This window comes from Papio anubis, chromosome Y (genome assembly GCF_008728515.1).
Source record: "Papio anubis isolate 15944 chromosome Y, Panubis1.0, whole genome shotgun sequence".
Lineage (NCBI taxonomy): Eukaryota > Metazoa > Chordata > Mammalia > Primates > Cercopithecidae > Papio > Papio anubis.
In genome coordinates, this window is record NC_044997.1 from 6470019 (window position 1) to 6496567 (window position 26549).

At 37.2% G+C, this 26549-nt stretch overlaps 1 protein-coding gene across 6 annotated transcripts in view; it reads left to right on the forward strand.

Annotated features, from left to right (window-relative positions):
- The first annotated feature begins 5752 nt into the window (after positions 1–5752).
- KDM5D (lysine demethylase 5D) overlaps positions 5753–26549 on the forward strand; it is a 39880-nt gene continuing 19083 nt past the window's right edge. For 4 of the 6 annotated variants that reach the window (XR_004181079.1, XM_031661096.1, XM_031661098.1 and 1 more), the window contains exons 1-11: positions 5753–6648; positions 6766–6934; positions 8104–8181; positions 9455–9577; positions 9826–9996; positions 11633–11767; positions 15599–15728; positions 15852–15997; positions 18603–18761; positions 19180–19299; positions 19422–19580. Coding sequence is in view for 5 of the 6 variants with exons in the window: in XM_031661096.1 (XP_031516956.1) it covers positions 6785–6934; positions 8104–8181; positions 9455–9577; positions 9826–9996; positions 11633–11767; positions 15599–15728; positions 15852–15997; positions 18603–18761; positions 19180–19299; positions 19422–19580 (1371 nt within the window). In the remaining variant the exon portion in view is untranslated. Of the gene's footprint in view, positions 6649–6765; positions 6935–8103; positions 8182–9454; positions 9578–9825; positions 9997–11632; positions 11768–15598; positions 15729–15851; positions 15998–18602; positions 18762–19179; positions 19300–19421; positions 19581–26549 lie in introns of those variants that run through there. The other 2 variants (XM_031661097.1, XM_031661100.1) reach the window with 2 other exon arrangements.

Consider the following 26549-nt stretch of genomic DNA (forward strand, 5'->3'; position numbering starts at 1 on the left):
AGTGGCTTGTAACCTACATGGAAGAGGTTATGAAATGACGACAGAATAGAATGGGCCTGTGAGGCTGGAAGGAGATATTTTCCTTGATCTAAAACCATTTGCTTTGTGTGGGAAGAGATTGATAGGTGGAAGTTTCAGTCGGGGTAGTAGATGGGAGTGACCAATGTGAAGGAGAAAAACTGGCCATGAAGGCACAGAAGTTGGAATGCTAGCTCCTTGTCTAGCCACCTTATCAGCATAAGCATTGCCTAGAGCAATGGGTTTTGATGCCTTTTGATGACCCTTGCAGTGAATAACTCCAGTTTCCTTTGGAAGTAAAGTTTTTATTAAAGAGTTTTTATTAAAGAGGCATTAATGATGGAGGACTGTTGCATAGTGGGGAAATCTCTTTCGGCCTATATAACAGCATGGTGGTGCAGAACATGGAAGGCATATTTAGAATCAATATAAACATTGACAAGTAGTCCTTTTGCAAGAGTGAGGGCCTGAGTTAAGGCGATTACTTTGGCTTGCTGAGAGGTAGTGGAGGGTGGCAGAAGGGCAGCCTCAATGATAGGTGTGGAAGATACTATAGCATAGCCTGCCTTTGCTGGTGAGTGGGGATTAGGCCTGGTGGAAGTGCCATCAAAAACTGTGTTCAGGGTGAGGAACATGAAAGAACATGGAGTGAATGTTAGGTGGATCATAGAGATACAGTCATAGGGGTCAGGAGTGGCATCAGGAATAATGTGGGAGGCTGGATTGAAGTCCGGGCCAGGAACAATGGTAATTGTGAGAGACTTAACCAGTGAAGGAGCTGGTGAGCAGAAAGCATATGTGTCAGGTGGGAAGAAAATAGATTTTGGAAGTTATGAGAACTGTAGAGAGTGAGTTTAGCACTGTTTGTGATTTTTAGGGCCTCTAAAAGTATTAAGGCAGCAGCAGCTGCTGCACACAGACATGAGGGCTAGGCTAAAACAGTAAAGTCAAGCTGTCTGGACAGAAAGGGATGTGGTCCTGGCTCTTGTGTAAGATTTCTGACCTTACTAACCATGCCTAGGAAGGAAAGGAGTAGTTGTTTTGTAGAAGGGATTGGGGTTTGGGAGATTCGACAAACACAATCAGCAGGCAGAGCATGTGTTTTTATAGAATTATACCGAGATAGGTAACAGATGGGGAAGAAATTTGGACTTGACTGAAGTAATGGGGGCTGTGAAGCCTTGCAGCAGTACAGCCCCGGTAATTTGCTGAGCCTGATGGGTGTCAGAGTCAGTCCAAGTGAGAGTGAAAAGAGGTTGGGATGAAGGGTGCAAAGGAATAGTAAAGAAAGTATGTTTGAGATCCAGAACAGGATAATGGGTTGTGGAGGGAGGTACAGAGGATAGGAGACTATATGGGTTTGGCAGGCACCACAGGGTGGATTGGCAAAACAATTTGGTTGATAAGGCACACATCCTGAACTAACATGTAAGCCTTGTCTGGTTTTAGGACAAGTAAAATGGGGGAACTATAAGGGGAATATACAGGCTTTAAAAGGCCATCCTGTAGCAGGCTATTGATAACAGGCTTTAATCGTTTTAAAGTGTGCTGTGGGATGAGATATTGGCATTGAGTGGGGTAAGGGTGATTAGGTTTTAAGGGGATGGTAAGGGGTGCATGATTTGTCACTAAGGAGGGAGCAGAGGTATCCTATACTTGTGGGTTACGGTGGGGAGATACAAGGGAAGGATGTGAAGGAGGCTTTGAACTGGGGGAAAAGACAGCAATGAGGTATGGCTGTAGCCCAGGAATAGTCAGGGAAGCATATAATTTAGTTAAAATGTCTCAGCCTAATAAGGGAACTGGGCAGCTGGGCATAACTAAAAAGGAGTGCTTAAAAGAGTATTGTCTAAGTTGGCACCAGAGTTGGGGAGTTTTAAGAGGTTTAGAAGCCTGGCTATCAATACTTACAACAGTTATGGAGGCAAGGGAAACAGGCCCTTGAAAAGAAGGTAATGTGGAGTGGGTAGCCTCTGTGTTAAGAAGGGGATGGACTTACCTTCCACTGTGAGAGTCAGCTAAATCATCTGTGATGGTCCTGTAGGCTTCCAAGATGATCAGGCAGTGTCAGTCTTCAGCAGCTAAGCTGAGAAGATCTGGGAAGGAGTCAGTCAGACTTGGGCCATAGTTCCAGGGGCTCTGAGAGTGGCTCCAGGGCAAGTTGAACAGTCCGATTTTTCGTCAGGTCCCGCAGAGATGCGACAAGGCTTAGGAGGAATGCAGGGCTGCAGGCATTCCTTGGCCTAGTGGCCAGATTTCCAGCACTTGAAGCAAGTTCCTGGAACACCTCGCTGCTGGGGTTCAGGCATTTGGAAGTTCTTGTGCGCTGGAGATATGACTGGGGTTTGTCTCAGAAATATGTTGCTACTTGGCTGCCTTTACTCTATTATTACACACCTTGAAGACGAGGTTAATTAGGTCCTGTTATGCAGTTTGAGGGCCAGAATCTAATTTTTGGAGTTTTATTTAATGTTGAGAGTGGATTGGGTAATAAAATGTATATTGAGAATAAGACCACCTTTTGACCTTTTCCGGCCGAGAGCTGTAAAGCGTTTCAGTGTTGATGCCAAATGAGCTAGGAACTTGGCTTGGTTTTTCATATTTGATGAAAAAGAGCCTAAACTAAATGCTAACTAATTTGGGAGAGATCAGATAAAGAAAAAGGAGCATAAACCTTGACTATGTCTTTAGCTCCAGTCACCTTTTTAAGAGGAAATTGCTGGGCAGGTGGGGGAGGGCTCATCAGAGAACGAAACTGCAAGCCAGACCAGGTGTGAGGAGGGGAGGTGATAAAAGGATTATAGGGTGAGGGAGAAGAGGCTGAGAAAAATTGGGACCTAGCTCAGCCTGGCAAGGAGCAGCCTGGAAGGAGGACAGAGGTCAGATGGTTCTGTAGAAAAGGAAGATTAGAAAGACTCAGCGATGCTTGGGGTTGGGACTGAGGGGATAGGTGGGAGGGAAAGAAGGAAGATTTGGGACAAGTTGCATTGCAGACAGAGACTAGAGAGAGACCCACGTGTTAAAGAATGCCTGGACGTCAGGCACGTCAGACTGTTTGCCCATTTTACGACAAGAATTATTTAGATCTTGTACCATGAAAAAATTGAAAGTGCCGTTTTCTGGCTATTTGAAACACTGTCGAGTTTGTACTGGGGTCAAGCAGCATTGTAGAAGAAAATAAGGCATTTAGGTTTTAGGTCAGGTGTGAGTTAAAGAGGTTTTAAGTTCTTGAGAACACAGGCTAAGGGAGAAGAGGGAGGAATGGAGGATGGAAGGTTGCCCATAGTGAAGGAGGCAAGCCCAGAGAAAAGAGAGGGTAGTGACACGGAGAGAAGGGGTCAGTGGGTTCTTGCCCCTCAGAAAAGCAGAGAAGCGGTAGAGACATGGAGAGAAGGGGTCGGGCGTTCTTGCACCCCAGAAAAGTGGAGAAAGGGTAGAGACACGGAGAGAAGGGGTCAGGGTGGTTCTTGCTCCCCAGAAAAGAGAAAGGGTAGAGACACGGAGAGAAAGCAGTGGGGTGTTGGATGTGTATGTGCACGACACAGGGGATATGATGGCTTAGCTTTGGCTCAGAGGCCTGACACGTGCAGCATAGGAGGAAGCAAGACACATAACTAATGGATATTAGGCTTAATATTTGGGTGATGAAATAATCTGTACAACCAACCTTATGACACAGGCTAACTTATAAAATAAACCATCATATCCTGTACATGTACCTCTGAACTTAAAAGTTAAAAATATATATATTACAATAAACAAAGTTAGAAAGGTGGCAGAACACAAGATAAACATACAAAAATCAATCATATTTTTGTACATCACTAACAAACACTTAACGGGAAATATTCAAAAAATTTGATTCATAGTAGCAGAAATAGAATAAAATAAGATGAAGTAAATTAATTTCAAATATATAAATAATATATACATATTAAATACTAACATATATAATATACTAAAAACTATAAAACTTTGTTGCAGGAAACCAAAGACCTAAATAAATTGAAATACATGCTTTGACCATGTATACGAAACTAGACGGAAATATTTCCTAAATTTGTCATGGATTCAACATTTCTGTCTCAATCCCAGCTTGCTAGTCTGTAGAAACCCCAACTTGTTTCTCTGTAGAAATAGGCAAGCTAATAAAAATACAAGAAACAAATAATAGCCAACCAGTCTCAAAAAAAAAAAAAACAAGAACAAAGTTGGATTACTCACTTCCCCCAATTCAAACCTTCTACAAACTACAGCAATACAAACAACATGGCATTAGAATTTATACATACACAAAAATACAGAATGGAATTGAAAATCCAAGAATGAACCCACACATTTATGGCCAATGGAAAGTTATCAGAAGGGCCAAGAATAATTAATGAAGCAATAATAATGTTTCCAACAAATTCTAGGACAACTAGATGGCAACAGGCAAAAATATTGAGTTGGATCATTACTTCACAGTGTTTACAAAAGTTAACCCAAAATGTATCAAAAACGTTAATGTAAAAGCTAATACTATAAAGGTCCCAGAATAGAGTATAAGACTACATCTTTGTGATTTTGGGTTAGACAAAAATCCCCTCAGAGGCAACACTGAAAGTACAAGCGACAACACAAAAAAGTAAACTGGATAAACATCAAACTAAAAACCTTTCTGTTTAAAGTTTACTACTAGGAAACAGAGAAGCCAGCTCACAGAATTAATTATTTTCAAATCAAACATCTGATAAGAGAATCAGATAAGAATAATTACAACTAAACAAAAAAAGGCAAACCAATGTGAAAAGAGCGAAAAATCTTGAATAGACATTTCTCCAAAGAAGGTATATAAAGCACATGAACAAGCCAACAAGCTTACAAAAACATGCTCAACACTATTGTGTCATTAGTAATTCAGGAAGTACAACTCAAAACTCAATGAGACCTCATACACATTGTGATGGTCAAATCAGTAAGTCATGTAATTACAGTATTGGTTAGGATATGGAGAAATTAGAACGGTCTTCCACTTTTGATGGAAATTAAATGATACAGATGCCTCGGAGAAAAAAGTTTAAACCGAAAGTTCCCATATAACCCAATTCTACTAGTAGGTGTGTATACACACAAGAAATGAAACTAAGCATGCACATAAAAACCGGTACACAAATGTTAATACCAACATTATTTATAACAGCTAAATGTAGAAATTGAAATATCTACTTATGAATAAAATATAAATCTGTTTTATAGTGAATTATTTTGAATTGTGAAAAAAATAGATCTAATCATTTGAAATAATACAGGATAAATTATAAGCCTAATTTTATTAAATAGAAAAAAGTGTGTAGATAAAACTGGTAAAATTAGAGCAGAAAATTAAGTAACGTAACTTTCGAAACAGGAATATATATGTAATGCAGGATAATAAAGTAACGAAGCCGATAATCTACATGAAATGGATAAATTGTTTAAAAACAAAAAAGGAAATGCCAAGAATTGTACAATACGAAACAATTACCAAACTGTCAAACTTTAAGGCATTTCCGGCAGTCCCCCTTCAAAATGAGATCCACCAGATAATTTTTAAAACTTACCTTTTGCATATTTTTCAAAAATACACAGAGAACAAGATACTACAATAGTGAATTGATTCTTAAAAAAATAGAATGGCAATGTAGGGTGATTTTTGCTCAACAGGGGTGTAAAATATTGTAAATAAAATTAGAAGCAACGAAGTATAACATTTTGTTTTGAAATAAAACCTCGCAATAAATTGTAACTTCCCTAAAAACAGTATAGATAATTCCACATCAAAAAATAGATCACTAGCAGTGTGCTTCTTTTAATTTATGGTACGTATGGTTAGCGATGTTGAAGGTTTACTGTCATCTGTCCAGGTCTTTGTGATCATTTTAAAATTTAGGGAGATCCTAGGTAATTTTTAAGGGATGTTTATCATGGGCGGTAAAGGTTTTATTTAAAAACATTTAGCACTTCTTTTCCCCGTCCTAAAGTCGAAGCTCGAGTTGGTAAAAAAAAAAAAAATCCAACGACAAATGTGCCCACTTGAAGTGCACTGTTAACGCAAGTTTACAAGAACATAAACATATCGTACCGGGGTCGTGTCTCCTAAACGTCTTACGATAGGAAAGTGCTCCAACAGAGAACCTAGTGAGTCTTCATAAAATGTTAGTAAATCCTTTCACATTAACGGAGATCGCCGGCGGTTTGTATCGGCAGAGAAAAAAAGATGCATTTCTACCAATATTTCCGCAAAGGAGGAATTTTCTCTGAGAAATCCTTCGTTGAACTTCACCAGACCCTTTTACGGTCCTTCCCTGTAATACGCAGGCGTAACTTGCGCAGTGGTCCCATTTTAAAAAAAGATCCGGTTATACTATTTTTATCTTGCTCTTTTGTTCAGTCGGAGTAATGTTTAATATCAGTCCAGCTACTGGTGTGTGGCTGTTTTCTTCTGGTAAAATCGCTCTTGCGTCCTCAGCTTTTATCTAAGGTGCAGAAGATATCACAGGTTTGGAAATAGCGCCGGAAAAATCGATCCGCGGAGTGAGACGGTTCGTACCACACAGCAAGGCTCGGAGGTCAAGATGGTGGTTGTAAAACTAGGGGTCGTGGCGATTGGTAAGCGGCTACGGGATTAAACTAACCCTGAAATTCTCAAGAAAATGAAATTTCCCTAGGCCTTTTAGGAGGAGGAACCAGTTCGTCATTAAAGACAATGTGATTCTTATTTTACAGTTTAGCATTGAGGCCCGACATGGAACCGGGGTGTGACGAGTTCCTGCCGCCGCCTGAGTGCCCGGTTTTTGAGCCTAGCTGGGCTGAATTCCAAGACCCGCTAGGCTACATTGCGAAAATAAGGCCTATAGCTGAAAAGGCTGGTATCTGCAAAATCCGCCCACCCGCGGTAAGTCTTTGAAACAAAACTAGGAGTAGGCAGCTTCGGTTTGAACGTTGGGGCAGTTTACCTTTTGGCGAGGCTTTATTTACGTTTATGACCAGAAACCCTTAGCACCAAATTTCTCATTTAACTTTTCTGACCAGAACAAGTTGGCATCAGAAAATTGGTACCAGATCGCCACATTCCACGGGGTTCTAAAGATCTGACTGCTGTAGGGACAAAAATGTACGATTCATGTATTTTTACGTTGTGCTGTTACTAAATATAGCTTAGACACACACAAGCATTTTTTATACTTAACCGCAAAAAAAAAAAAAAAAAAAAAAAAAAAAAAAAAAGCTTAATCAGAAGTGTTTAATCTATGACAGGAGCAAATTATATAAACTTGTGGTGTTAACCACTTGGACTGGTGTTTTCATTCTTTGATGTGACCTTGGATGTATGTAACAAATACAGCAAAGAATGGGAGTGATGTGGTATTCTTTGCCATCTACGTAAACGTAGACCATCTTGGTTTGCTATACTGAAAACTACTAAATGAACCTTGTAGAAGTTTGACCGAATTAAGAAGGTATACTGAAATGAGCCTGTGCTGTCGTCGTAAACAACTAACAAAATATTGAGAAAAGTCAAAAAGTTTTCTCAGAGCGTACAGCTTTTTTCTCATATATTGAGCCAGGTTGCAACGTTATTTGTATTTAGATGTTTGCACTTATCAGCATTCGCAATGAAACTTTTTCATACTGCTCTGAGTGGGAGGACATAATGGCTTAGGTTTGAAAAGACGAAATAATTTTTTATCTGCGCTACATTTATCTTCTTTTTAGTAAGGAATCAAACCCAAATAGCATAGTGTTTGTTCAGATGTGCGTCATTCTTGGAAGTCGCTTTCTAGGCTTGAGATTATAAAGGTTTTGTGTGTGTGTGTGTGTGTGTGTGTGTGTGTGTGTGTCTATTGCGAAGGACAGATATCAAGGAGAGTTGTGGATTTGCAGTTTTTCCTTTTTTTTTTTTTTTCAGTTAATCTTAATGATGAAGAAGGAATCATTTGAGGCTTTTGTGTACAAAAAATGGTTACCAGAAGACTTTAAAAGAGTGGGAACAAATGATTGTGGTTTTCGCTATCTTCATCCTTAACTGTGCCATAGTTATGAGGTTCTTACACTTTCTTCTAGGACTGGCAGCCTCCCTTTGCAGTAGAAGTTGACAATTTCAGATTTACTCCTCGCATCCAAAGGCTAAATGAACTGGAGGTAAGATTGGGAGGCACACTTTTGTTAAAGGAGTCTGATCTCTAATCTTGCCGTTGTAGTTTCATAACGATGTATAATTTAGGTTTTGAAATCTAATGTGTTAAATTTGAATATTGATCCAGAATATTGATCTTGGAGAAAGTTTTCTATAAAGTACATAATTTGTGTCCACTAAAATGCTGGAACACAAAGAAGGCTTTAAATTTCTGAGGATGAATGATGCATTCTTTTGTTGTACAATAGTTTCAGGTTAGAACTATCAAAATGGCAGTACCTTTCCCATTTTGTCTTCTCATATTCACATAATGACTGAAATTTTTTTTTGAAGCTAAATTTCACCTTCTCCCAGGCTGCAGTGCAGTGGCACGATCTCCACTCACTGCAACCTCCGCCTTCTGGGCTCAGCCTCCCAAGTGCCTGGAATTACAGGTGCACACCAGCACGCCTGGCTAATTTTTGTATTTTTGGTAGAGATGGAGTTTCACCGTTTTGGCCATCCTGGTTTCCAACTCCTGACAGTAGGTGATCTGCCTGCCTTGGCCTCCCAAAGTGCTGGGATTACGGGCATGAGCCACTGCATCCAGTGTGACTAAACTTTTTTTAGTTCTTTAACAGAAGCAGAGTTCAGAGAAGAAATAGGATCTTTTAAATATCCAGCAACAGGCTGATGGTATTACATATGTTCTGCTTTAATAAAATGTCAGAGGCAGAGCTTGCTTTTTAAAGCAGTCAACTCAGTGTTCATAGTTTAGTATTCAATATAGAAAGTATATGAATGATTTGTCATTTTTTTTTACTATTAGAATTTTGACTATGATCAGTAGCTAGAAGCTGCATGTGAGTTAGGGTAAGAAAGCAATAATTCAGAAACTGGTTTCATGTCCAAATTTTTGACATGAACTAGAAAAATATTTTAGTTCTTTCAGTTATATATCAGTACGTTCTAAGTTTACATTAAGACTAATGGTGATACTGAGTCTAAATACTCTTGGAGCCTACATATTTTTGGTCAAGCCACCTTTAAGTCCAGGAATAATTCCTTAAATTTAGATATGATTTCGATTCTAAGACAGCAAATTCATAGCTCCTTGTAGGTTAAAGAATCAGCGAACTTTGTGTGGACACCATTGGTGAGATAAGACAGGGAAGCTGGGGCTCCGGCACATTAGTAGAGAAGTGTAGATAGCATAGAATAATACTTGTTCATTTACTTCATACTCAGTGAAGTCCTATTAAGGAGTATGCCAATCTTACAAGGCCTTCTCTTTCCCAGGCCCAGACTAGAGTGAAATTGAACTATTTGGATCAGATTGCAAAATTCTGGGAAATTCAAGGCTCCTCATTAAAGATTCCCAATGTGGAGCGGAGGATCTTGGACCTTTACAGCCTTAGTAAGGTAAGAGTAGTCTACTTTCTAAAGGAGAAACAAATAAAAAGTGTTACATCAAAGATCTTCTGTGGTAGAAACACTAGGCAGGAAAGGAAAGAACACAGAGCCTGGCAGCATTTCTTGACATAATCTTTGAGTCTTAGAATGATTGGTGTTAGGGGAAGGGCACAGCCCCCTATAGTCAAGTTTCATTGATGTGTTTAGCCCTTTCCAGCCTGTTTACAGTTCATCCATATTGTTTCTTATACTTTCAGATTGTGATGGAGGAAGGTGGGTATGAAGCCATTTGCAAGGATCGTCGGTGGGCTCGAGTTGCCCAGCGTCTCCACTATCCACCAGGCAGAAACATTGGTTCCCTGCTACGATCACATTATGAACGCATTATTTACCCCTATGAAATGTTTCAGTCTGGAGCCAACCATGTGGTGAGGGCCCTTAAATTAGTTCGTGGCCTGATGTCATTTTGTTTTCTTTTGTTATTTTCTCTTTGGATTGGACTTTTCTCCTGAGTAGTCAGGGTCTATAGATTATAAAACTCTGGAGTGAAGATGTTCCAAGAATTGGCCCTGGAACACATTTTGCAGCCTCTTTATGTGGCATAGTTTTATTCCTGCTATACATCAGTAAGAACTAGAGTGACCTTTCTAATGGGTTCCCAAGATTTTTTTATGGAGAAGATCTTAAACTAGAAGTTAGAGGTAACCATTTCCTACCTTTAAGTATCTTACATGAAAAAGATAATCTTTTTTTTTTTTTGAAACGGAGTCTTGCTTTGTTGCCCAGGCACAATCTCGGCTCACTGCAAGCTCCTCCCGGGTTCACGCCATTCTCCTTCCTCAACTTCCCCAGTAGCTGGAACTACAGGTGCCCACCACCACGCCTGGCTAATTTTTTTGTATTTTTAGTAAAGACAGGGTTTCACTGTGTTAGCCAGGATGGTCTTGATCTCCTGACCTCATGATCTGCCTGCCTTGGCCTCCAAAAGTGCTGGGGTTACAGGCATGAGCCACCATGCCTGGCTGAAAAAGATAATCTTAATGAAGTTCCTAAGTTTTCATGAGGCTGGGTAACTTAAAGACAGTTTAGGTTAAAAGCTTGGTATGACTTAGATTTAACTCAGGGTGGGGGAACTGATTTATCAGGGTGTTTTTATGTAATAAGTTTTTAATTTTTTTTTTTTTTTTTGAGGCAGTGTCTCAGTCTCCAGGCAGGAGTGCAATCTCGGCTCATTGCAGCCTCCACCTCCTAGGTTCAAGTGATTCTCCTGCCTCAGCCTCCCAAGTAGCTGGGAGTACAGGGGAGTGACCATGCCCAGCTAATTTTTGTTTTTTTCGTAGAGATGGTGTTTGTCCATGTTAGCCAGGATGGTCTCAATCCTTTGACCTCGTGATCCGCCTGCCTCAGCCTCCCAAAATGTTGGGATTACAGGCGTGTGCCACCACGACTGGCCAGTTTTTAGGTTTTATTATCCATAAAACTTTAAAATGTTTTATAAAAACTGTGTATTTATGTTTATAAACACGTTTCACTTAGTGTACATAATTCTGCTAAAGATTCAGTATTTTTATTTTGTTTTGTTTTGTTTTTTGAGACGGTGTCTCACTCTGTCATTCAGGCTCTACTAATTTTTGTGTTTTACTGAGATAGGGATTCACCATTTGGCCAGAATGGTCTTGGTCTCTTGACCCCATGATTCACCTGCCTCGACCTCCCAAAGTTCTGGGATTACAGGTTTGAGCCACCACACCCAGCCTGATTGAGTATTTTTGTTACTCATTTTTCATCCGGGAGATTCAAGCACAAGGAGAGAAGTTCAGTATGTTTGCTGAAAGTGTTAAAACCCAGATTGATATCAAGACAGTCCAAAGACCATGTTCTTTCATGTTCTGTGCTGCTCATTCCTAAGCAAAGGCATGGGAATTTTTAGGGTATGTGTTCTATCCAAAGAACAAGAGTGGACCTGTGTAATTTAGAAAGAACTACAGCTTTATTTGCTGGAGTTGTAATTGAAGGCATCACTAATTACTGTCAATTTCTGATTCTACATTTTTTTCTCTCTAGCAGTGTAACACACACCCGTTTGACAATGAGGTAAAAGATAAGGAATACAAGCCCCACAGCATCCCCCTTAGACAGTCTGTGCAGCCTTCAAAGTTCAGCAGCTATAGTCGACGGGCAAAAAGACTACAGACTGATGTGAGTGACTGTTATTCCTCTTATTCTTTCTATAGCTGAGAAGTTTCATCTAGACCTTGATGTTGGGGAAAATTCATTACTAAAAGCATTGTTTTGTATGTGCCTGGTTCAAGATTAATTGAAATGAATTATGGGTTATTTTGTTGAAAGATACGATTTATAATGTTTTATCTTTGTAGTTTTGCTTTTATATGCTTTGAAAGAAAATGTATTGCTATTGTTTTAAGCGATGGGGTCTTGCTGTGTTGCCAAGCTGGTCTTGAACTTCCAGGCTTAAATGATTCTGCCTCCACAGCCTTTGGAGTAACTGGGGTTATAGAGGTTAGCCACTATGCCAGCTTATAAGGTATTGTTAATTTCTATGAACCTTGGAATGATTTTTGCAAAGCATACCATACAAGTTAGTTATTGTTAACCGTTTGTTTTATCCTATGGTCTTCCATGTGGTGGTTAGTAGCTATGACCACAGAGACTCAGGAAAGCAAAGTTTATTATCATCACAGGCCTTAGTGAGGTAGTCACTATATGCTACACAGTGGTAGAGGGGAAAACCCATCTTGGACATGCAGAAGTAGCAGGAACAAGGAAAGAACCTAGGCCATAGCCTATATTGAGTTTACCAAGGGAAAGGCAAGACAGAGCAGGATAAGCAGTATAGAATTGGCTAGTTTGAATACTTTTGGCAGTCTCTAGGCTACAGCAGTATTCCCTAGTTGCCTGACCCTAGAATTAAGGCGGAGGAACTTTGCCTTCTTAATTGTATGGGCTGAATTGATGAAGATTAGCTTTGGATTTGTCAGTGAACATATTAAAGACACATTAAGGCATACTCCTGGGTGAGCCGTTGGGTATTTGCAGGAGTAGCTAACCCTGGGAGGGCAGTCTCTCCTAGCCGGAAATATTTAAGATATTAAAACATTATAATATTCAGAAAATGAAAAATATAAACTATACTTTTAATAACTTCTAAGTAAGTCTGTTTTTACTGCTCCATATTCAAGATTTTCATAACATTTGGATATTTTTATTTCTGAAGTACCTTAAAATAAATTAAGACAATGTTGTGTACCCCTGGGTGCTTTCTGGATAATTCTAACAATATTTAAATTTTGAGATACCGTAATATTAGATACTAGACCGAAGTGAGAAATTTTATCTAGTTAAGATTATTGAAATGCAGATGGATTCTGTATTAGTACTTTAGTTCTTTATAGTAAGAACTATGTCTGGAAAAAAACTGAATAAGAAAAATGAACATGTAATAACTAGGAAACCGGTAAAATTTGTTTCAAGTTGTAAGTACCAGCAAAGGGTCTAAAAATTTTTCCAGATAAAATGGATCCTTAGACACTTTTTTGGCAGAGGGAGTTCATTGTCCACTTTGCAGGAAAGGTTTTAAAAATTGTTGGGCCAGGCACAGCGGCTCATGCCTATAATCGCAGAATTTTGGGAGGCTGGAGTGGGTGGATTACCTGAGGTCTGTAGTTCGAGACCAGCCTGGCCAATGTGGTGAAACCCCATCTCTACTAAAAATAGGAAAATTAGGTGGGTGTGGTGGCAGGCAATTGTAATCCTAGCTTCTTGGGAGACTGAGACATGAGAATCACTTGAGCCTGGAAGACAGAGGTTGGAGTGAGCCAAAATCATGCCACTGCCCTCCAGCCTGGGTGACTGAGCAAGACTCTCTCAAAAACAAAACAAAACAAACAAAAATTGAAAACTGTATGGTTTACAAAAATTGGTAGTATTTCCAAAATATAAAGAAAAAAAGTTACAAATTCTGCATAAAGCAAGGAAGGAGACATGAGAACTAACACATCTTTTCCATTTAATGTGTGTTTGTAATTCAAGAACCGGTAGTAGACTGTCCGAAATGTACAGTAGTGTGGTATTACTTTATTCTAAAACAAGCAGATATTAATTCTTTTAAAAAGTATTTACTGGCTAGAAATAATTTATGTAACATTAATGTAAAATATATAATGTATATTAGCTCTTTTAAAGAGTGATGATTAGAAATTATGTAACATTAATGTAAAATATATAATGTACATAATATAATATTTTGTGTGTAAACTTACATATTGCGTCTATAAGTTGTAGAAGCACAAAACTGATGGACTCTTTATTTTTTATCATAGCTTATGTTCAAGTTTCCTTTTCTAGCGGCCATGATGAATAATAAATCCAAAGTGTTTCACCTTACTTACAAATTGAAAATATACGAAGTAACCACATATCCCTTTCACATAACTGGTTAGGAAAAGGTCAAAATGTGTCAAGGATATGAGGAACTAGGCATTATGTGCACTGTTTGTAGTAGTGAAGGATTTTATTAAAATTAAAATTTGAAGTTACTAAAATTTTAAATGTTTATGTCCTCCTGCTTAACTTCTGTTAATTATCTTTTGAGAAGAATAATGCAGCAAGTACATGAGTACTAATGATTTGTGCCTGAGTCTTAATTTATAGACGTGATTCAGTAACAATGAGATGGAGAGGTCAATGCTAAAAATTTAACGCTGCTGACTGTTTCTTTCCAAATGAGATGTATGGCATACCACACAGAGCCGCAGTAGTCAGTCAGGAGGTGAAAGGTAAGGTGAAAGGCACAGATCACAGCCTTTGTTTGTATTTCTGTGAGACAGGCAAGGCAGGGCAGTGTAAATGTCAGAATTGGCTAGCTTATTGGAATAATTCCAGTGCTCTGTGGGGCACAGTGGATGCCAGTAGGTTTCTGGTACACGGCTCTGAGTTGGTTTACAGCAGGGGCAATACTGGCTGTATATGATACTTAAATAAAGCAAATAGTTAGAGGTTTGGACTTGGGATAGTTTGGTGTGTATGGTAAAGTTACGGTTTAGTTTAGCCAGCTCTGAAAGAGCTGGGCTCCCTAGCCAACAGTGTCCCCCAGAAATGTCAAAACAATGTAAGGTGTATAAAATAAAAGTTAGATTAATACAGTTAGTTACTTAGCTCTTCAGAAGGTCAAAAAGTTGGAAATGGCCTCAATGTATAATTAAATGATTTCTGGAACAGTATTTTAATAAGCTATGTATACTCATAGACATAACACAATATACGTTTCTACTTGCAGAAATTGCTGTGGGAATAAAAGAAAAGCATAAAATACGTTACTGTGTCTCTCTGTGTGTATATATGTGTGTGTTTATATAAATAGAAGAAAAGTAATCTCTATATAGAAGAAAATTTGTAAGAGTAAAGCTTTAAAATAAATGGAAAATGTAATTGAGCCCAATTTCAAAATATAACAAACTATTTTAAACATTCATAAAACATATTTTACAGTGTCATCTAAGAAAAATGCTGAAAATGGTATATAATATATATATAGCATATGATTTGTATTTTGATACTTACTTGGTTTCCATTTTCCTAGGTTTGTGATTACATTGTGGTCCGAAAGCCGTTATGGTTCTAATGATACCAGCCTAAATGGAATAGAATTTTTCCTCTCGTACTGTTTGCATCTTCAACTCAGTTGGAGAGGGGGGCTTATTTATAATTACATTCTTTACTATAAGGTATAAATTTCTGACATTTAAGCTTCACTAGCCTTGCAAGCCCAGGAGTAGTCATTTTTTTCCTAACATGAAAAAAGTTGAGAAACTTCATTACTTTCCAGATTTGTCCATTTGCTCCTACCTGACCATACCGTACTCACAGTAAAAATGTGATTAATAACCATTCAAAATTGGGTAAAGGCTGTTAGTTGATTTTAGTCCATGTGACTTGTCTAGACTTCGCCTGTAAAGTATTTATGCCTGTATAGGTAAAACTAACTTCATTGTTTGAATCTTCTTTGAACAGCCAGAGCCTACAGAGGAGGACATTGAGAAGAATCCAGAGCTAAAGAAGTTACAGATCTATGGGCCAGGTCCCAAAATGATGGGCTTGGGCCTTATGGCTAAGGATAAGGATAAGACTGTGCGTAAGAAAGGTGAGGAACTTTAATAGGCTGGGTAAGTGAGAGGGGTAAAATAGCAAAGTTTCATGTGAGAAGTAGTTTGGTAATCTTGATGCAGGAGAGAATTGTTTTCAGAGTTGTTTTTCACGTCCCTAGTCACATGCACCCCGGCTGTTACGGTGAAGGACCAGCGAAGTGGAGATGGGAACATGTCATCAGCATTGCTCAAGCAGCACTATAGCCTAGAGCCCTGCACTAAGACGACCATGCAGCTACGAAAGAATCACAGCAGTGCCCAGTTTGTAAGGACTCATGATTTTGTAATACTCTACTTTGAACTGTCAAGATTAGATTGAACCTAAAATTATTTCATCATACTTTTCTTTTTTCTTTCCTTCTTTCTACTTGTTTATGAGCCCTTTTATCTGAAGAGACAGGTGACTAGAAAGGGGAGGAAACTTATTCAAGATACTGAAGTCAAAAGCAAATTTTTTATCTTTTTAGATAAAACTTTTCACAAAACTATATTCTGTTTTTCAACTCTATCAGCATTTTCTGAACTTCTACAGCTTAATATAGGAGATAACGTGATCGGGTATAAATTATGTCAAAGAGCTATTTGTTTATGGCGAATTCCTCCAGACTCTCAAAGCGTCACATTTCATACAGCAGTGACAGTTTTCTATTATCTTGTTTTACTTTTGTCCCTTGTATGTTTACATCTTCTTTTACTCTTTCTACATCTCACTTGGAAGATTTTTATAATGTCTTACATATTTAGATCTGCACTACAAGAAAAAAAAAAAAGACTAAAATTCCTACCTTCCTCCTTACTCTTTAACTAATTTCACCGTTTTGATAATTTTTGTTTGCCTTTCCTTTATGTAAATGCTGTTTTCAGAAATTTTGTTCTCAGACTTCTGTTTTGAGCTGCAAATTCTTGTGTTTCTTTTAGTCATTTCCACCGAATGATTGGGAGATCATCTTTACCACCCCTGTCCTATTCCTACTTGTCTCTCTATTTTTCATTTTATGGACACAAGGTAGACCTATCATCAAGATTGAAGTCTGGGAGTTTTTGATCACTGCTTTCTAACCCTTACAGCTAGTTGTTCACTTAGTTCTATTGCTTTTGTTTTTATTTTGGTATATCACGCATACACAAAAATATCTGGGTTAGTTTTCCTTGTTTGTGTACTTTTAATTACCCCTTTTATATTGACTTCTTCGTTCAGTGGTTCAAAAAATTCGTTTGTGTGGTTCTATTAATATTCACTCTTGTATTCTATTAAGTGTAATTTTGTTAGGCATAGCTTTTTTTCCATCTGTTTTACCATTCAACTTTTGGTAGTTACCAATTTTTGGCTATTTCAAATAATTCTGTGAATATTAAAGTATATGTTTCTAGGTAGCATATGTAGACATTTCTGTTAACTAGATACACAGGATTGAATTGCTGTGATTGAGACTGTATATTTTCAGTATTGGATTATTGTCAGACTATTTTTAAAAATAGTTGACTAGTTATCAGCTAGTATTGGATACCAGTTCTGGTTACATGTCCTCACTAACACTTAAAATTGACAGTTTTGTTTTCATTTCAGCCATTCTGGAAGATGTCTAGTATTTCATTGTAATTTTTATTTGCATTTCCCTGGTTTACAATTTTTTATATTGAGCATCTTTCATAAGTTTAAAAGTTTTTTATTTTATGAAATCTTTTCCTGATAATTCTGTTGAATTTTCTTTTTTTTTTTTTTTTGAGACGGAGTCTCACCGTCACCCAGGCTGAAGTGCACTGGCACGCTCTCAGCTCACTGCAACCTCCGCCTCCAGGGTTCAAGCAATTCTTCTGCCTCAGCCTCCCAAGTAACTGGGACTATAGGTGCACACCGGCACACACTGCTAATTTTTTTTTTATTTTAGTAGAGATGAGGTTTTACCTTGTTGCCCAGGCTGGTCATGAACTCCTGAGCTCTGGCAGTCCTCCTGCCTTGGCCTCCCAAAGTGCTGGGATTACAAGCCTGAGCCACCCCACCTGGTCTCTCATATTTATAAATATTCTGATTTGTAATATGCGTGTGTGTAGATGCATGCATATATATGTGTATATATGCATGTGTATATACACATATATAATTTGTGTGTGTATGTTTATGTGTATGTATTTAAAAATATATACTTTCATAGTTTCTTCTGCTCTTGAGTTATCTTTATTTTCTCTTTATTGATCAGTTTACCTCTAGATTCTTGTTGAAAAGCCCATCCTACTTGTTGAAGGTAATTTTTGCAAAATACGACTGTACCCTGCTAAAAACTTTTTCACTGCATTTTCTTTTTAAACTGTTAATTATTACTATTTTTTTTTCAATTGTATCTAAGAATCTAGTTATTTAGCCTTTGCTTCATGTTTCTCTTCTGTGACATACTACTTGGGTGGCTATTTAATTCATCACCTAATCTAAGATACCGTTTAGAATGAAAGTAGACATCTCCCAAACTTTTCACGAGAGGAACAAGTGTAACTGGATACTCGGTCAGTTGACCTTTTTATGTTCCACTTGCCCTCTGTGCCAGTCAAATTTTTAACTGTATGTAATTCTTTGAATTACATACAATTCAATTACATACAATACATACAATCAATGCTGCTTTATACCTTTATGATTTTTGTTTATGCCATTGAACCTGTATAAAAAGTCTACTTTGCACCCGTGGTTTCTTTGTTAACTTACTGTGTTACACTGTAATTGTTTCTTGTCATAGTTTGCACTAGGTAGTAAACTCATAAATACAACATTGTATAGTTACTGACTAATGATATGTGTTCATCAATGGTCTAGAAACCTGGGATAAGGTATCATAGAACAAGCAACTAATCTTTTTACTTTCCTATTTTTTTGGTAGATTGACTCGTATATTTGCCAGATATGCTCCCGTGGGGATGAAGATGATAAGCTGCTTTTCTGTGATGGCTGCGATGACAATTACCACATCTTCTGCTTGTTGCCACCCCTTCCTGAAATCCCCAGAGGCATCTGGAGGTGCCCAAAATGTATCTTGGCGGTAAGATCTGTCTGTCACTGATGATTCATTTTTGGTTCTTGGTGATTTTCTGCAGTGTAACCTTCTGGATCTTAGGGAGGTAGTTTCTACCCTTTTAGAAGTTAATACTTTTGTTAGGTTTTGATTAAGCTATCAGTGAGCTACTATGCAAGAATGATTGGACACACTAACTGTAGAATGATATAGACTTGAGTGAACCAGAGGCAAGGGGACATAATCCAAATGGCATGAAATATATTAGGAAAGATTAGGAAATAATGTTTAATACCTACTGATGAAACAAACCTATTTGGAAATAGGAAAATGAGGAATTATCACTTGAGATATTGAATGTAACATGAAAAATTTATCTCTCCTTAGCTTTCTGTTTTTTTGGATCTTTATTCCCTTTGACTTGCTGAAATATATTTTATTTCAGGAGTGTAAACAGCCTCCTGAAGCTTTCGGATTTGAACAGGCTACCCAGGAGTACACTTTGCAGAGTTTTGGTGAAATGGCTGATTCCTTCAAGTCTGACTACTTCAACATGCCTGTACATGTATGTGATCTGAGGGCTGGACTGTAGCGATTCTGTTGTGATGGTCTTAGTTCTCTGGCTCGTGGAGACATGGGTCCAAAGTATAGGGGGGCTATGATAATCTTTTGCACTTGTTTTCACAGATGGTGCCTACAGAACTTGTAGAGAAGGAATTCTGGAGGCTGGTGAGCAGCATTGATGAGGATGTGACAGTTGAATATGGAGCTGATATTCATTCCAAGGAATTTGGCAGTGGCTTTCCGGTCAGCAATAGCAAACGAAATTTATCTCCTGAGGAGAAGGTAATACTGTTGGTAGTTCATGTTAACATTAACTAGGGAAATTCATTTTGGCATATCAAAGTGCTTTCATAGGTTCTCCCACACAGTGTTGTGTTCACATGTTTGGGATAATGATGAGGTTTGATGATATTGAATGATCTGTCAGTGAACCAGAATATGGACAGTCATCTTTTTTTTTTTCTTAAAACTCTGATGGGGATAGATAAAAGGAACAGTGTAAATCTTGATATTATCAATGAAGAGCTATAGTGTTCCTCTGTCTTTCCTTAAGTCTAATTGTTGGAAACTTACCACCTTTATACGAAAAACAAGTACTATGACCAGCTTATTTTGAAATATTTGGAAGGGCAGAAAGAGGTGCCTCTGTTAAGTGTATCAGTTTGTGTTCATATCAAACACATGGAGCAATGCAGAAACCACTGATTTCATTCTTTATTACACGGTAGTTTCTTGTATTAATCAAAGAAACCCATACTGCCATCCTAAATTCTGGCTCATCACATTTGCATTTCTCCCATAGTGGAGACCCAAACAAAATAACGCCTGAAGTAATATAATTTGGGGAGATGTAACCGTCTAAAAGCTAAAATGTCACCATCCTTATGCATTATTTGAACATTGAGAAATTAATCCTATTATAACTGCTGTTTTACCATGTTGGCCCGAACCAAAAGAATTAGTATTTGGCATTGTATATAGATTAGTCTAACAAGAGGGTTGATCTAGACAGAAAAAATAGTAGTTTGAGGGTAAACTTAGCTAATAGCTGTGACTAACATTTTTAGGAAGCCTTACTTTGATTTTTATGTATATATACTGTTTATTTATGGAGACGTCTGTATCCATATAAGTGCTATTACATAGCATATGCTGCATAACAGTTTCAGTTTAACAAAGGAGCAATACTGTACTTTCACTATATCTTTTCTGTTTAAAGGCATAGATACTTAAACCTTTGTGTTATATGGCCTACAATATTCAGTACAATAATGTCGCACTAATTTGTAACCTAGGAGCAATAGTTATATACTATATAGTGTAGGTATGTAGTGGATTGTTTCTTCTTGGTTTGTGTGAGTATACTCTATGATGTTCACATAAGGACAAAATTGCCTAGGGACATATTTTTCAGATGTCCTTTTGTTAGGAGATGTGTAGCTGAGCATGATAGTACTTAAAAGTCTTTCTTACAGATACTTTGTTTATAGTTTTTAAAATAGAAGTAAGTTAAAATTACTGAAGATTGAAACTATAAGTAATTAGAAGGGAATCACCTATAGCATCCATTGGTGACATTGGTCTTTTTCTAATTCCCTTTTTGAAACAACCCAAAAAAACTGTGGTATTTTGAAGCCACAGACAAGTCCTTTTGTCAGTATAAAGCATGGTATTGAGTAATATCCATGAACTAACTTTTGAACAGAAGAACTGAAGTTTTATGATATAATATCTCTCTACAGGCTTTTCTGCAAGTCATACCTCCCTCTTTCTCTCCACTAACACCCAAATGTTCCACTGTCATGGGTTTATCATAATAAAAAAAAGAGTGTAGTGTTTGATTACATATGTATGTATTTTTACAAAGGGTATTAATTTTCAAGCTTTGTTAATGTTGTGTGTTCTCTGATTTTTTTCTGTCAGTATTGTGTTACAAAAATTCATTTATATTGTTGCTCATAGCTTTAAGTTATCTGTTTTCTCACTATTATGTAATATTGCATGCTGGGATTGCATCTCATTTATCTTTTCTTTCTGTTGGATTGCTTCCGGCGTTTAGCTATTATAGTGTATGAGCATTATTTTACAGGTCTCCTAAAGCAACAATTTCTAGGTTCTATGTTTAGAAGTGGAATGGAAAGATACTCTGAATTGTTTTACAAAAGAATTCTGATAGGTTACACTGAAACCAATGGGGGAACTAATCATCCATATATTTAACAAAGCACTTCATACTGTTACCTAATTTTGTGGGTATGATATGTTCCCACGTAGCACTACTTTGTATTTCATTGATTACTAAGGCCAAACGCTTTCCAATAGCTTATTCCAATTGCAAGCCTTTAAGAGCATCAGTTTTTACTGTCTGCTAAATTATTGGAGGTGCCATTTATACTTATCTAAAACATATATGTGTATATAGACATTTGAGTAGATGCAGAATGTGTGTATTAACCCCTCTCATGATGAGCTTGTACTGCTATTAATTTTTTAACTTTTATAAAGCAAATAAATACCTTGGTCTCTCTCTCCTGCCGGTTGGTCCCATTCCTGCTAGTTTCCTTTGGCTCCTAGATTTAGTTTATCTTTCTGTATACATAGACTTTAAATGTTTAACTTGTAAATAATGCACAATTAATTTTTTTAATCCAGTGAGTTTTTATTTTTTAATTAATTTTCATTTATTATGACTGATGATTACATCCATTTTTTGCTATCTTGTTTTGAACTTAGTTTCTGCTGCCTTTTCTGTTTTTTTTTTTTTTTTTTTTTTTTTGCCTCTTATTCCATTTTAGCCACTTCTAAGTTTAGCAACTTGTATATGCTAGTTTTAATACTTTATTTTAAAGATAAGCTAACATTTAATTTTTTTACTTCTCTCAAGTATTATCTCAGTTCTATTCTGACCCATGAAATTTTTGTGCGAGTTTTTAAAGCTTTTTCATCAACAAAATGCTTATTATTTTTGTTTTCATACTGACTACAGATTTATCCACACTTGGTTTTTTCTTTTGATTATTTGCCATTCTTGCAACCATTTTTCTTCGTTTCTGAAGTAAATTCTTTAGAAATTTCTTAAACAGGCTGGACGCAGTGGCTCACGCCTGTAATCTCAGCACTTTGGGAGGCCAAGGCAGGTGGATCATGAGGTCAGGAGATTGAGACCATCCTGGCTAACACGGTGAAACCCTGTCTCTATTAAAAATACACAAAATTAGCCGGGCATCATGGCGGGCGCCTCTAGTCCCAGCTACTCGGGAGGCTGAGGTGGAAGAATGGCATGAACCTGGGAGGCGGAGCTTACAGTGAGCTGAGATTGCACCGCTGCATTCCAGCCTGGGTGACACAGGGAATCTCTGCCCAGAAAAAAAAAAAAAAAAATTCTTAAACAGAGGCATTTGTAAATTTTTCTTTGAGTTGTTAAATATGTGTTTTACCTTTATTCTTATAAAGGTATTTCTCTGTATATATACGAATGTGGTTTGAGAATTGTCTTTTATCAGTACATTAAAAATCTGTTTTGGCTTTTGAGAAGTCAATTCTGAATCTTACATTAGTGTGTAGTAGTGTATTCTGTTTTTTTCTGTTTGACTGCTATAATACCTCTTTGTTTTAGTGTATTGCAGGTTTTCTTGATGTGTGAAATGTGACCTTTTTACTTAATATTTCTGGGAATACATAGGAATTCTCAAACTTGAGAATTCAGCTTTTACCACTTCTGAAAAATTCTTGGTCATCAACTTTTGCAGTCTATAATTTCTTTATCCCATTAGCTGGAACTTTATTAGTCCAGTCTCTTCTATATGTTTTTCCACCTGTGTTTCAATTTTTTTTTATTCTTTTGCTGCTATTGTTTTTTAAGTAACTTACTTAAAAGAACTTAAAAATGCACCAGTTTTTAAAATACCTAATCTATTAAACCACTTAGTTTATAATTTTTAATGTTACATTTTTTTCTTTAGAATTTCTGATTATTTTTCAGACTTTCCTAGTTAATATTGAAAACCTTTTTCTTCATATTTCTTTTATCCTCTTATTAAATTAAACTGATTTTACCTTCAGCACCTAATTATTATAGCATATTCTGAGAACTAATGACAGCTTGTTTTCTCAACAAATTTTTACTCATTTTACAACTCCCCTTCCATATTTAATGACTTTGATTTAATTAGTGTTTTTTGTTGTTTTTATTTTTTGATGAGCTTGTGTTTCTTTGAACCATATATATGGGATTTTTTTCAGAAACCTAGATTTTAATGTCCAGCTACAGAATAGACTGTTTCTGTTAAATGTCAAGGATTCTCCTAAGACTGTATAAAAAATTTTTAGCTTTGCATTTTCAAGTAAAAATGAATACTTGTGTTTTCAAGTAAATATGAATTCTTGTGTGGATGGCTGCCAGGTAAGAACTCTTAGGAGTATCTTTCCTTTTCTTCTTGTGGAAGCAGTACCAAGATAGGGAAAATATTTAATATCTATTTCTTCAAGATGTTTTCCACCTCCGTCAGTTTTACAGCTCAAAGGATGATAGAAATGTCACAGTTTTATGTTAAAGACCCTAATATGACCTTTTTTGGAAGCTCCAAATTTTGTCTTTTATGGTTGACCCAGATTGTCATCAGTTTCAGAACTTTTATTTGTACATGTTATTTCTTAGTTTTATCCTCTGAAGATTTTCCTTATTTTCTAAGCAGCTGAACCAAAACATTTAAAAAATACGTTTTCTTATCTAGCATGTTGAGGTACTTTGTGATTCCTCAATATCTAACCACAATGTAGTTGAAAAGTGAAATTGTATATATTAAACTTGTAATTCAGAAGTTTTTGAAACGGTATTGTTTTATAATACTGCAGATAAGTATAATCATATAATTTTCTTAGCTTATATATTCAGCTTTTTTTTTGGATTTTTTTTCAAATATATTCCTGGGTCATGTTAATTATTTCAAATAATAAACATATTGAACTTATGATACTTTTATTAAGAGAAATATGATGTGGCCTTTTATTTGACCGGAAACTCTCCTATTATTCTGTAGTTTATTTACGTTTTAATTATACTTTTAAGTTCTGGGTACGTGTGCAGAACATGCAGGCTTGTTACATAGGTATACACGTGCCATGGTGGTTTCCTGCACCTGTAAATCCATGATCTACCTACCTTAAGTGTTTCCCTGTTGCTCTCCTTCCCCTAGTCCCCCAGCCCTGACAGTCCCCAGTGTGTGATGTTCCTTGCCCTGTGTTCATGTGTTCTCATTGTTTAACTCCCACTTAGGAGTGAGAACATGTGGTATTTGGCCTTCTGTTCTTGTGTTAGTTTGTGGAGAATGCTGTTTCTGGCTTCATCCATGTCCCTGCAAAGGTCATGGACTCATCCTTTTTTATGACTGCATAGTATTTTATGGTGTGTATGTGCCACATTGTTTTAATCCAGTCTATCATTGATGGGCATTTGGGTTCATTCCAAGTCTTTGCTGTTGTGAACAGTGCTGCATTAAACATGCATTTGCATGTGTCTTTATAGTAGAATGATTTATAATCCTCTGGGTATATACCCAGTAATGGGATTGCTGGATTAAATGGTATTTCTAGTTCTAGATCCTTGAAGAATCGCCATACTGTCTTCCACAATAGTCGAACTAATTTATACTCTCACCAACAGTGTAAAAGCGATCCGGTTTCTCTACATCCTGTCCTGCGTCTGTTGTCTTTGACTGTAATGATTGCCATTCTAACTGGCATGAGATGGTATCTCATTATGGTTTTGATTTGCATTTCTCTAATGACCAGTGATGATGAACTTTCTAAAAATATATTTGTTGGCTGCATAAATGTCTTCTTTTCAGAAGTGTCTGTTCATAACTTTTGGTCACTTTTTGATGGGGTTGTTTTCGTCTTGTAAATTTGTTTAAGTTCTTTGTAGATTCTGTATATTAGCCCTTAGTCACATGGACAGACTGCAAACATTTTCTCCCATTCTGTAGGTTGCCTTTTCACTCTAATGATAGTTTCTTTTGCTGTGCAGAAGCTCTTTAGTTTAATTAGATCCCATGTATCAATTTTGGCTTTTGTTGCCATTGCTTTGGTGTTTTAGTCCTGAAGTCTTTGTCCTTGCCTGTCTCCTAAATGGTATTGTCTAGGTTTTCTTCTAGGGTTTTTATGGTTTTAAGTCTCATGTTTAAGTCTTTAGTCCATCTTGAGTTAATTTTTGTATAAGGTGTAAGGAAGGGATCCAGTTTTAGCTTTCTGCGTATGGCTAGCCAGTTTTCCCAGCACCATTTATTAAATAGGGAATCCTTTCTCCATTGCTTGTTTGTGTCAGGTGTATTAAAGATCAGATGGTTGTAGATGGGTGGTGTTATTTCTGAGGCCTCTGTTCTGTTCAGTTGGTCTGTATATCTGTTTTGGTACCAGTACCATGCTATTTATCTTACTGTAGCCTGGTAGTATAGTTTGAAGTCAGGTAGCGTGATGCCTCAAACTTCATTCCTTTTGCTTAGGATTGTCTCTTTGCTACGTGGGCTCTTTTTTGGTTCCATATGAAACTGAAAGTAGTTTTTTCCAGTTTGGTGAAGAAAGTCAATGGTAGCTTGATGGGTGTAGCATTGAATCTGTAAGTTACTTCGGGTGGTATGGCCATTTTCACGATATTGATTCTTCCCGTTCATCAGCATGGAATGTTTTTCCATTTGTGTCCTCTCTGATTTCCTTGAGCAGTGGTTTGTAGTACTCCTTGAGTTGGTACTTCACATCCCTTGTAAGTTGGAATCCTAGGTTTATTCTCTTTATAGCAATTGTGAATGGGAGTTCACTCATGATTTGGCTCTCTGTTTGTTATTGGTGTATAGGGATGCTTGTGATTTTTTTCACTTTGATTTTGTATGCTGATAAAGTTGCTTATCAGCTTAAGGAAATTTTGGGCTGAGACGATGGGGTTTTCTAAATCTACAACCATGGCATCTGCAAACAGAGACAGTTTGACTTCCTGTCTTCCTAATTGAATACCCTTTATTTCTTTCTCTTGCCTGACTCCCCTGGCCAGAGCTTTCAATACTATGTTGAATAAGAGTAGTGAGAGAGGGCATCCTTGTCTTGTGCTGGTTTTCAAAGGGAATGCTTCCAGTTTTTGCCCATTCAGTATGACATTGACTGTGGGTTTGTTATATTAGCTGTTACTGTTTTGAGATATGTTCCATCAGTACGTAGTTAATTGAGAGTTTTAGCATGACGGGGTGTTGAATTTTGTTGCAG